Source organism: Protopterus annectens, chromosome 3.part1, assembly GCF_019279795.1.
Source record: "Protopterus annectens isolate FY-2018-M chromosome 3.part1, PAN1.0, whole genome shotgun sequence".
NCBI lineage: Eukaryota > Metazoa > Chordata > Ceratodontiformes > Protopteridae > Protopterus > Protopterus annectens.
In genome coordinates, this window is record NC_056732.1 from 1407318565 (window position 1) to 1407330845 (window position 12281).

The 12281-nt window shown below is 45.5% G+C and overlaps 1 protein-coding gene across 15 annotated transcripts in view; it reads right to left on the reverse strand.

Annotated features, from left to right (window-relative positions):
• The window catches only part of SCRIB (scribble planar cell polarity protein), a 2800411-nt gene that overhangs the window by 1391383 nt on the left and 1396747 nt on the right, over positions 1-12281 (reverse strand). For all 15 annotated transcript variants that reach the window (XM_044067477.1, XM_044067487.1, XM_044067486.1 and 12 more), the window contains one exon: positions 6659-6775. In XM_044067477.1, the coding sequence (XP_043923412.1) occupies positions 6659-6775 (117 nt within the window). The remainder of the gene's footprint in view (positions 1-6658; positions 6776-12281) is intronic.

The window sequence follows — 12281 nt, forward strand, 5'->3', positions numbered from 1 at the left end:
TGGATGATTATGCTTACATTACACTTCACTGGCTTCCAGTACAACTGCAGATCTAAAAACCTACCCTCCACCCCCTGGTTCCAAACTTAATGCTGATTTATCATAAGTTAGCCTTAGTCTTCTTTTCTGCCATAAATACTGAAGAATTAGGTTTTTAACTTTTCCCATAAATGTGTGAATGTGTATTATGGAAAGTGCTGCTGAATTTACCTGATAAAAATAGAAGCATATTGGAAGCACAAACACTTCAATCACCTGAACCCTTTAGTCCAGCACTAGCAGTTGATTTTTCCATCTAGCTACGACTGCATTTTCCTCACATCACCACCATGTAAACTTCAAATTGTTTACTTTAACATTGTACATATATTAATTCCCAAGAATTTGATCTTATGGTGTAAAGTGACTAGATATCTCAGTTGAAATTCTTGAGATGGCCTATAATTTATACTAATTACCTGCATTTTAAACAAAATTCTCTTTACATCAAGATTCCCCCCCAAATTCCTTTAACAGCTTAATATCACATTGTCATTTGATCATCCACACAGAATGAGGACTATTTCCAAAGAAGCTCATTTACAACTGTATCTTACAAAACACATGCTTGTGCTGTCCAATAGGCGGCTCAATCATCCATTCCTCCTATGGCTGGATAGAAAAGTTGTATAAAATCTTATCATAACCATAGATGTCCTTCTCTTCCATGTTGTAGTATTCTGTACATATGGGTTTTCTCCTCTTGACACCCAAACGTCCAGCCAGTATACAAAAGATTTCAGTCACTGCATGGTGTGTGGGATGTCTGACGTGGCTAACAGAGCATGATTCATAAAAGTGACGTCTGCACACACCAGCCCTCAGAACTGAGCGCCCCAGTCGGAACCCGCCCTAAGGGTAATGGCAGTCCTGTGCCAGCCAAAAACGGAATTGCCATATACCAGGAGGGGAAGGTGGGTGGGAAGGAATACCGCAACATGGAAAAGGACATCTATGGTTATGGTAAGATTTTACACAACTTTTCTATGTCCTTCTGTTCCTACGCTGCAGTATTCTGTACATATGGGTGAGTGTCAAAGCTCACTGTGAGGAGGGGGGGGGGGTGGCCTGTTAGAATTCTCCAGGAATCCATGGAGGATAGCCCTGGCAAATCCAGCTATGGCCCTAGAGTTGTGGTCTAACTTGTAATGTTTGGTGAATGTATGCACAGAAGACCAAGTAGCTGCTTCAAGTACAGTGGAAGTGTCCAAACCATTGAAGAAAGCCCCAGAGGAGGCCACTGCTCTGGTGGAGTGTGCTTTGACAGTACCTTGCAGGCATTTCCCATGGTGTTTATAGCAAAAGGTAATGGCTTTGGAAATCCATGTTGAAACTGTTTAGATACTGTCTTCCCTAGGGTTCTGGAGTTGAAGGAGATAAATAGTTGATCAGCCTGTCTGATGGACCAGGTCTTGTGCAGATAGAATCTGAGTTGCCTGTGCACATCCAGGGAATAAAGTACTCTCTCACTGTCTCCTTGTGGATTAGGGAAGAAGGTGGGTAGGTGGATGGCTTGATTTAAGGAAAGGTTATTAACCACCTTGGGCATGAAGGAAGGGTTAGTTCTAAGCGTAATCCTGTCTGTGTGGAATATTAGGAAGGGAGGAATAGCCATGAGGGCTTGTAACTCAGACACTCTCCTAGCTGATGTCAAGGCCAGTAGGAGGACAGTCTTCCATGTGCAGTGTTTTAGGGAAGCTTTTGCAGCTGGCTCGAATGGGGGAAATGTCAGCTTCTCTAAAACACAGTTCAGGTCCCATGGAGGGGGCTTCTTGGTGGTCTGAGATGAAGAACCCCCTTAAGTAACAGCTTTGCAGGAAGTCTGGAAGCTAAGGGGTGATCCAGGAGAAGACATGCAGAAATGGCAGAGAAATGGGTTTTAATGGATAAAAATGCTAACCCTGTCTGCAACAGTTCACACAGGTAAGACAGTACTGGAAGAGTCTCACTTTGCAACAGGTCCAACTGCCTTTTGAGACACCATACGAATAATCTCTTCACTTAGGCAAGATTTCCTGGTATTTGGTTTCCTGGCCTCCAGCAGACCAGTGACCACGTCCTCACTGCAAAGGTGTCTGAAAGGGATCAGAATCCTATCACCCACAGGGTGAGGTGAAGAGATTGCCACTGTGGGTGGATTTGGGATCTCTTATCCTATGTGAGAAGGTCCACTCTGGGGGGTAACTTGTGGTGATTGCCTGTGGAAAGCTGTAACAGGAGGGGGGAACCAATGCTGTCTTGGCCAAGAGGGAGTTACCAGCAAGATTTTTGATCTGTCCTGCTGAATTTTCAGCAGAAACTTTTGAACAAGGGAGAAGGGGGGATGCATAGAAAAAAATCCCCTTCCAAGAAATTGAAAAGGCATCTGTTGCCATAGCCTGAGCTTCTGGTAGTCTCGTGCAGAAGGACGGAAGTTGCCTGCTGATGGAGGAGGCAAACGGGTCTATTTGAGGTGTACCCCACTGGTGGACCAGGTCCAGAAAGACATCCCTGTGTAGCATCCATTTGTGTGCTGTCACGGATCTGCTGAAGGAGTCTGCCTGAGAATTCTGTTGTGAAGGTATCTATACCGCCTATAAAGTCACTCCCTGGGAGGTGGCCAGTTCCCACACCAGGACAGCAAGTCTGCAAAGCAAATAAGATTTTGTCCCCCCTTGCTTGTTGAGATACCACAGCACTGTGGTATTGTCTGTAAATATTTTTAGGGGTCCTAGAAGGAGATTGGTTTGGAAGGCCACTAATATTGCCCTCATTTCTCGGATATTAATGTGCTCTTTCCTGTATGGCACTGGCCACACTCCCTGCACTTTCAGATGCCCCAGAATTGCTCACCAGCCTAAGTCTGAGCCATCTGTGTCCATGGTCTGTTTGGGATGAGATGGTTTAGGGGAAGACCGGGGTTGAGGTTCACCCGATTCAACCACCAAGTATTTCCTGTCCGAGGCAGGGCAGGAAGGGAACCCTGAACTCGACAGGGTGGGAGTGCTGCATCTAAACTGACGTGAGGTACCACTGTAGTTTCCTCATGCGGAGTCTTGCTAAAGGCAACATGGGGATAGTTGATGCCATATAGCCCAGGAGCCTGAGGTACTGCCTTGCAGTCAATTCTGTGGTGTGAAGGACTAAAAGCAGGTGGTGTGTCAAGCTTTCCACCTTTTCGGACGGAAGGTAGGCTTTCATTATGACTGTACAGATCTGGCACCCCAAGACAACTATGTCTTGTGTAGGCTCCAGTTGGGATTTTGGGAAAATGATCTGAAATCCCAGGGACTACATGAGAGTAATGGCAACTTGTAAATGTTGCAGGAGGGTCTGTTTGCAGTCTACCTGAATGAGCAGATCGTCCAACTACGGGAATATCTGGATTCCTTTTGTCCTGCAGAAGGCAATTATCAGAGCCAGGCGCTTGGTGAAAACTCTGAGTGCAGTGGAAAGCACAAAGAGCAAAGCAGAGAATTGAAAGTGAGAACATTCCACAGAGAACCTTAGGTATTTCCTGAAACTGGGCCTTGCAGGGATGTGAAGGTAGGCATCTTTGATATCTAAGGTGGCCATGAACCCTTGAGGGAGGAGGAGTGGGAACAGAGTTGGTAAGGTTAACATCCTGAAGGCTGGTATCTGAAGGAAGAGGTTGAGAAGTGAGAAGTCCAGAATTGGCCTCCAGGGACCATCTTTTCTTGGAACCAGAAAATTCCTGGAGTAGAAGCCTCTTCCTATTGCAGGCAGTGGAACTGTGAATGGTGCCCTGAGTCATCAGGTTGTCTAGCACTGGTTTTAATAGGGGGGAGCTGTTCTTTTGGGGGCTGTGGGATACCCTTTCCCTTTGGGGGAAATTATGTAGGTCACGAAGTATCTGTCTTCTGTTACAGAAAGGGCCCATATGTCTGAGGTGATGAGTCTCCACACTTGGAGACAGTGAGAGAGACATAATGAGAGAGGGATGGAGGGAGAAGGTGGGGACTCCAAGGTTAGCAGGTAGTCGCACACTTCCTGCCCTGTCTTGAAAGGGCAGCCTCTGGCTGTTTGATGGGGTGGCTCTGGTAGGAGTGAGTTGCTTCCTGGAAGTTTTTCTAGGCCTAGTAGAGGAAGCAGGACGTGAGTGTTTTCTGATAAATTGTGTTTGGCAAGATAATTCCTCTGGAACTTTGGAATAGGGGAAACCAGTAGTTGTTTTAAGTCCTGCATCTCTTTCCCCTTTTGCTGTAAAGACTTAGGTTCATAGGTTCATAGATTAGTACTAGGCTAACTGCCCTTGCGAGCCATTTTAAGCCTAGCCAATTATCCCTTGTGAGACTCCAACCCTGCACCTTGTGTTTGTAAGGCAAACACCTTAACCATTAGGCCACCCTCCCAACCCATAAGCAAATTCAGTCCTAGGTCTCAGAGGGGGAAGGATGGCTTCCCCTGATTAAAGTAATAAGTCAGCCACATTTGCTACAAACAGGGCTGTATTGCCCAAAGGAGCATCAACCAGCTTAGCTCTATCGTCGTCTGGTAGGGGTTGGAGGCATAGCCAGGAATACCTTCTTAAGGCTGACGCTGCTGACCTGGCTGAGGCCTCAGTAGCATCATAGTTGCACTTGATAACGTGCCTGGTAATCTGAGAAGTAAGGACAACTAGGGAACACTGTTGAGCTTTGGCTGCAGAGTCAGAGGAGTCAGACAATTTCTTGGAAGTCTTATCCAAAAGTAATGAGGCATATTTAGCCATGTGTTTCTGACAATTAGTTGCTCTGAAATCCGGAGTAGCAGAAGTATAGACTTTCTTACCCAAACGCTCCATGGTTTTGCTGTCTTTGTCAGCAAGGAGCAGGGTGGTGGAAAGCAGCAGTTTAGAAGCCTTGTTAGTTGAAATGGAAATTGTGGCAGGGTCTTTAGCATGACACTTAAGGAATTTTGCAGTCTCAGGGACTTTATAAAACCTATCAGGCCTGTGTGGTGCAGGGGGCTGAGAGTCTGGGTTCAGGGATGCTGCTGAGAAGGCATCCAAGAAAGCAGGAAGAATGGGAGCAACAGCAGTAGGAGTTGGGGAATCCATCTGAATGAAGTCATAATACCTTTTTTGAACTTCTGTCACTTCATATGATTCCCACTTAAAGTGTTCCTTCATTTTGGCAATAGTTTCCCCAAAGGTTAGATCCCCTGCTAGGGTGTCTGGATCAACAGATTATTCCTCTGGGGAACCAGATCCCACAGGAGAAGGCAGCTGGGAGGCATATGAAAGGGATTTCTTCAGAAATAGAATCAGAGTATTCTTCCCCTTCCCTCTGAGATGGATCTGATGCCCGAGGCCTGTGGCTGAGGACTGGAGGAGGAATAGTGCAAGTCCCTGGAGTGGTAGGCCATAAGGCTATAAAGGCATTAAACAGGCTTTGGCTAAAAGCCTGCCAATCCGGAGTACTTTCAGGAGTAGGAGATGCATGCTTTCCTTTTTCCTTCCTTTTGAGAGACGGCCTAGCGGGCATCTGAACTGTGGATGGCCTAGAGTTGGATGCCTGCAAGGAAATGGAGGAGTCCAACGGTCCTACTGAAATCGCAGGTTCCCATTCGGCATCAGAAACCGATGTTGGAAAAGCCTCAGTGGGTGTGCCCTCCAAGCAGGATTGTGCGGCTTCCATATAGGTACCCGCTGTATCTGAAGCGGCAGAGCCCAAGCCTTCAACCAGGCTGACGTTGGCCACAGGTTGAGGTTCAGATGGGGGAGGTGCATTGGCAACTGTAGGGCTGACGGTCTTGGCCTTCTTTTTAGGTGGTTCGGTAGGCAAGTCAGCGGAACCCTCCATACCTAATGCTAACTGCTTCAGACATTGGTTTTCTAAATATAAGTTCAGCGCATGGAGTGGCTACGGAGAGTTTTGGACACAAACGCCTGGCAGATGGTGCAGGCCTTGTAGTCATGTGACCTATCTAAACAAAACAAGCACTGATCATGGGCATCCTTGTGAGGTATTGGACAGCCGCACTTACACTTGCCCTTTCTGGATGACGTGAACAAGCATTAGAAACAACAATGATTGAAAAGGATCCCCAATTGGGCACTTATCTGATTTCTCTAGAATCCGATGGCCATGAAGGCAGGAACACCTGACGTTCCACTGGCAGCTGAGACGTTCTGAGGGCTGGTGCATGCAGACATCACTTTTATGGCCCACGCTCTGAGTCACGTCAGATGTCCCATGCACCATACAGTGACTGACATCTTTTGTACACTGGCCGGACGTTTGGGTAGCAAGAGGATAAAACCCATATGAACAGAATACTGAAACATGGGAATAGAAGAACATCTATTCCTCCCTTTTGACATCTCAAGTGCATAATGCTCAGATACATGAACACATCTCCATTTCCCATCAGATAAGCCATAAGGAATGCTCATTCACTTCTTCAGCGACAACAAAATACACCTCCCCATAGCTGTATGATACCCTTACTACCTTCAATTTGAGTACCTTTTTTCTACAAACCACTCTGCTTCTTGCAACTATCAACTGCATTAAAACATGAAATATAATCACCAGAGTGAACCTATATTTATGCTCTCTTTCCAAAAACATCTTATAACACCTTACTACACAAGCCATTTTTCATATTATTTTGAAATACACTTCTGAATACTCACCTTTGAGATAAAAATCCCTTCATCAGAAGGATCAAAGGGGTTGCCAGCATGACCTTTAGCTCCTCCTCGAATACTAATTCCTAACTTCTCTCCAGGCAGTTTGCTGATGCCAATCTCCTGTGAGAAAAGCAGAAATGATCTGTCAGACACTCAATAGCAAACAAAATACAGCCATGTCAGTATCCACAAATGTTCCACTGTATAACTTATTTGCTGACTGATTAATTCTAACAGGCACAATATATTTTCAGAAGGGGCAGAGAAAAAAGTTCCACATGAAATTACAAAACATATCCATCTGTTAATAGTGTAATTTGATTCCCCCCTCCCCATGATATCCCCACTGACCATCAAGCCTTCCCCATCCACTCAACTATCCTGTTCACTCCCCCAGGGCAAGAGCCCTAAAGCCCACTTAATCCCTTAGGGTGAAGTTCACGCAATCCAGGAATGACGCTGTCATACATATTGGGAATCGGGTTTCTCTCTGCAGCCATAAAGTACAGTTGTGTACACTTACCATAAATGTAGATGTTCGAGTGTATTCACTGTTGCAGTCATTACATTTGGCTTATCTGCTTGCAGGTATATCCCTCAGTTGGCCTGATTAACAAAGTCTTGGGTCCTGCGTTGGTTGCTGTCCCTTCTTCCAGGATGTCAGGTCGTCAGGGGTATAAAACATGCAGCCGACGCCATTATATCAGTTTTTCTTGCCCCAGAGGTCAGGTGCCCCCCTAATGGAAAGCAATTAAACATAAAAGCACAAAGATATACCTCCAACGAAAAAGCAAATACACCAAAAAGGCTTTTAAGCATAGTAAAGGAAAATAGAGGTATAGCCAAAAGAAGTTAGGGGGCTGGAGGGAAGGTAACCAGGACTGCAACAGTGAATCCACTCGAACATCTACATTTATGGTAAGTGTACACAACTGTACTATGCAGTCATTACATTTGGGTAGATTCCCAAAGCTATGGTTGGGAGGAGGAATTTAGCATTAGGGCCCGCTATAAGGCCCTGCAACACTGCAGTGGCAAAGCCAGCTCTGGATTTAGAGAAAATTGGCAAATGATAATGCTTGGTGAAAGTATGAACAGAACTCCAGGTTGCAGCTTCTAGGATGTCCCTGGCAGGGACACCTCTGAGAAAGGCTGTAGAGGCAGATGCAGCCCTGGTGGATTGAGGTCTGATCCCCTGGGGGATAGGTTTTCCATGGTGCTTATAGCAGAAATGAATGCAATGGCTTATCCATTTAGAAATAGCTTGCTTTGAAATAGCCTTCCCCTCTGCCCCTGCAGCAAATGCCACCAGCAGTTGTTCAGATTTCCTTTGAGGGTTAGTCCTGTCCAAGTAGAATCTAAGTTGTCTGCGCACATCTAAGGAATACAGTATCCATTCCCCTTTATTCTGTGGATTGGGAAAGAAGGTTGGCAAATGAATGGACTGATTAAGAGCCACACTGGATACCACCTTGGGCATGAAGGATGGATTGGTTCTGAAGGACACCCTGTCTGCATGAAAGATGACGAAAGGCTCCACTGCCATAAGGGCCTGTAATTCAGGAACCCTTCTAGCTGAAGTGATTGCTAAAAGGAAAGCTGTTTTCCAAGAAAGAAAATTTACGTCTGCAGTAGCAGCTGGCTCGAAACAAGGGAGACTGAGTTTCTCCAAGACAAAGTTAAGGTCCCAGGCTGGGGTTGGAGCTCTCCTGGGTGGTCTCAAACATTTTAGCCCCTCTGAGGAACTGCTTGAGCAGTGGATGAGAAAAGAGGGGAGGTTCTGTGTTATAATGAGCTGAAACGGCTGAGGCGTGGATTTTAATGGAGGAAAAAGACAGGCCCTTGTAAAGCATCTCAGTTAAGTATTGTAAAATCTGAGGTAAATTGGGCGTTGCTGTGCTCATGCCTTGAGACTGGTTCCAGGCACAAAATCTTTTCCATTTTTCAGCATAAGATTTTCTAGTACTAGGTCTCCTTGCCTCTAAAATGATATCCATCAAAGGTTTGCTGAGAGATGGTAAAGGAGCGATTAAGTAATTAGCCAGGCTGCAAGGTTCAGTGTTGGAAGCTGAGGGTGCAGAATCTCGTTCTCCTGCTGAGACACAGCAGGGAAGGAGTTTGAGGCAGGTGCCATGGAGATAATCATGACACACTGCGCAGGAGGGGATACCAGTGTTGGCACGGCCAGTCTGGAACAATCAAAATCATCCTTGGTTTGTCCTGTTTGATTTTTAGTAGTACTTTGGAGAGCAGAGGCAGAGGAGGGAAGGCATAAACTGAAAGACAGAGCGTCCACTTTCCAGGCTTGTTTGTGGGGAGTCCTTGTGCAAAATTTGTCCAATTGGTAGTTCTGGGGAGAGGCAAACAAGTCTATATCTGGGCTCCCCCATTTGCTTGTCAACATGATGAAAATCCTTGGTTTCAGTTTCCACTCGTGTGGGTCCATGAGGTTTCTACTTAGACCGTCTGCCAGTGTATTTAATTTTCCTGGCAGGAATTGAGCTTGTAGGTGCACTTGGTAGCTCAAGGCTGTGTTCCATAATGCCACGGCTAGTCTGCATAGGGGGTAAGAATGTGTACCCCCATTTACATACCACATAACAGTGGTGTTGTCTGTCTTTACCATTAGTTGTCCTAGAAGAATGTGGTCCTAGAAGGCTGTCAGAGCATTCTGTACAGCTAACAATTCTTTTTGATTGATATGCAGGTGCATTTGACTTGGGTTACATTTGCCCTGAATGCACTTCCCTGCCAGGTGAGCCCCCCCATGCATAGTCTGATGCATCTGTTGTTAGGATTTGGGTGGCAGGGGGTGGTGTGAAAGATAGTCCCTTATTTTGGTGGCAGGCCTCTGTCCACCAAAGGAACTCTAGGCATAGGCAAGGTATGATAGGAATCATTGTTTCTAGGTCTTGAGAATGTGGACACCATAGGCTTTTTAGATACCACTGTAGTTTCTTCATATGCAGTCTTGCATATTGAATTAGAAGAATGAGGCCATGAACCCCAAGGCTTGCAGTATTTGTCTTGCAGACAACAGGGTTTTTGTGGCCACTTGTTTGGAGTAGGTTGTCAAATAAATTTGCTTTTCTGGCGTGAGGTAAGCCATCTGGGAAGTTCTATTCAAGCTTGCTCCCAGGAATATAATTTGTTGACAGGGTACCAGGTGTGATTTCTTTTCATTTATGGTGTACCCCAGAAAAGTTAGAATCCTTTTTACAAAGGCCAGATGATTCAAAAGTATGTCCTGGTTTTCTGCCTGAATTAGACAATCGTCCAGGTATGGGTATATTTGAATATTTCTTTGCCTGCAAAATGCAATAACTGGAGCTAGGCACTTTGTGAATACCCTGTGCACAGTAGATAAGCCAAAGGGCAGTGCAGAGAACTGATAATGCGTGTAGCCTGCTTTGAAGCATAGGTATCTTCTGCAAGATTCCCTGATTGGGATGTGCAGGTATGCTTCTTTTAAATCTAGTGTTGCCAGCCAGGTATCTTTGCCTAGCATAGGAAGTAACTGGTGAAGAGTCAGCATCTTGAATTTTGGAATCTCCAAAAAGGTGTTTAGAGTAGACAGGTCCAGGATAGGATGCCATGAATTGTCTTTTCTGGGTACCAGGAAAAGTCTCTAGTAGAAACCTTGTCCCTTTTCCTCTTCTGGTACCAGCTGAATAGCCCCCATGCTTAAGAGAGAAAGCACTTGTTTTTGGGCCTCTGCCCACTGATTTGGGTGTAGGTCCGGCCACCCAGTTGGTGTTGGGAATGTGTGGAACTGAAATCTGTATCCCTGGGACACTATATTTAAAACCCATTTGTTCTGGGTAATGAGTTCCCAATTCTTTGCATGAAGAGCAATCTTTCCCCAAAGGGGCAGTCAGTTGATAAGTGCTTGGAAATTTTAAAAGAAAATCATTGAGACAGTTTACCATGGGGGGGGGGGGGGGGGGGGAGTCTTATTATTCCCAGACTTGGAAGTGGAGGCCCCCCACTGCTTAGCGAGTCCCCTGGGATTGAAACCTGGGGTTTTTGCTATGTCTGGGTTTGGCTTGAAAAGACCTGGAAGGGGCTGGAAAGGATCAATTCTTAGAGGGCCAGTACCTACTAAATCTAGGACGCTGAACTTGTAAAAAAATCTTTAACAGTTTGCATAGATTTAGCTTTATCTTCCATCTTTTTAAGAACTTCCTCAGCCTTGTTGCCAAACAGGCGGTCCTGAGTTAAAGGAGCATCCAACAATTTAGCTTTAACATGATCAGGCAAAGATTGCTCTTTAAGCCAAGCATGCCTTCTGATTACAGGCCCAGTAACAGCAGCCCTACAAGAGGCCTTTAATGAATCAAAACCACATTGCAAAGTATGTTTTCCAACTTGTTCGACAGAATGCATTAAATCCTGTAATTCTTTATTTTCCACACAGTCAGGAATCAACATCATTTTCTGTTTAAGCAGTGCAATAACATGTTGCTTATATTTTAACATACGAAACTAGCAGTTTAAAGCCCTAATGGCCAAGGTTGTAGAAGTGTAAACCTTCTTACCCCATCTATCCATCGCCCTGGAGTCTCTATCAGAAGGGGTAGGGTTTTTAGCAGTAAAAGCCTTAATGCCCTTGGGCCCCTGGAAAATGGTCTCTGGATCTGCAATAGGATTTTTGAAAAGGAACTTGTGGGACTCAGGGACCCTGTAGTATCTGTCAGGTTTTCTGGGAGCAGGAGGCAGGGAATCAGGAGCCAAACTAGATTCCGAGAAAGCATCATCAACAATGTCTAGTACAGAAGGAATAGCTAAAGGCCTATGCTGACGTAGGAGAAGGAAATCCCCAAGCCTCTTTTTTGAATCTGAAAAATCCTGGCTTTCCCAGTGGAAATTGCTCCCTTAGAGTATGTAAGGTTTCCCCAAACGAAAAATCCTCAGGAGGGGAAGCAGAGGGAATAGAGTCCTCTGCATCAGAATCCTCATCAGTAGGTAAGGGCAAATCCAGATCATCAGAAGAGTCAGAAAAAACAGAATCCTGATCAGAAGATTCATAATCAACTTCAGTCCTTGGTCTCTTAAAAGGGGGGGGGGGGGGTTGGCTACCCCTGATTAGAGTTATTAGATCTTCAGCCATTATCATCATTTGTTTTTTAAGCCTAGAGGCCTGAGCATGTGGCCTGGGCATCGTTTTTTTAGACATGGATCGAGATTTAGGCCTAAGTAAAGAAGGAGGCATCTGTTCAATATGCAAGTCCATAGGCCTGAATACACCCTCATAAGCCGGTGCCTGCACAGCGGCTCCGGACCCATCCAAGGTAGAGACATACGCGGGTTCCATAGTTGAAGCATCTCGAGGCATACCTGACTCCGAATGGGTCTCAGAAGAGGCCTGTGAATCAGAAGTAGCGGGTATCAGTGGCTGCGAAACCGCCTTACTGAGTACCGGCGAACTGGCGACTAGCTTAGGAGAAGCGTCGTCGGCAGTTGTGGACCTCAGCGGCCTGTCTCTGTCTTTATCTTTGCATTTTTTTCAGAATCCCGGTAGTCGGATGGCTAACCGATGACATTTCTGGATAATTAAACCGAGAACAAAAATATTTAGAGGCGAAAATATACCGATAATGGATAGTGCGCTGATTAAATAAAGCAC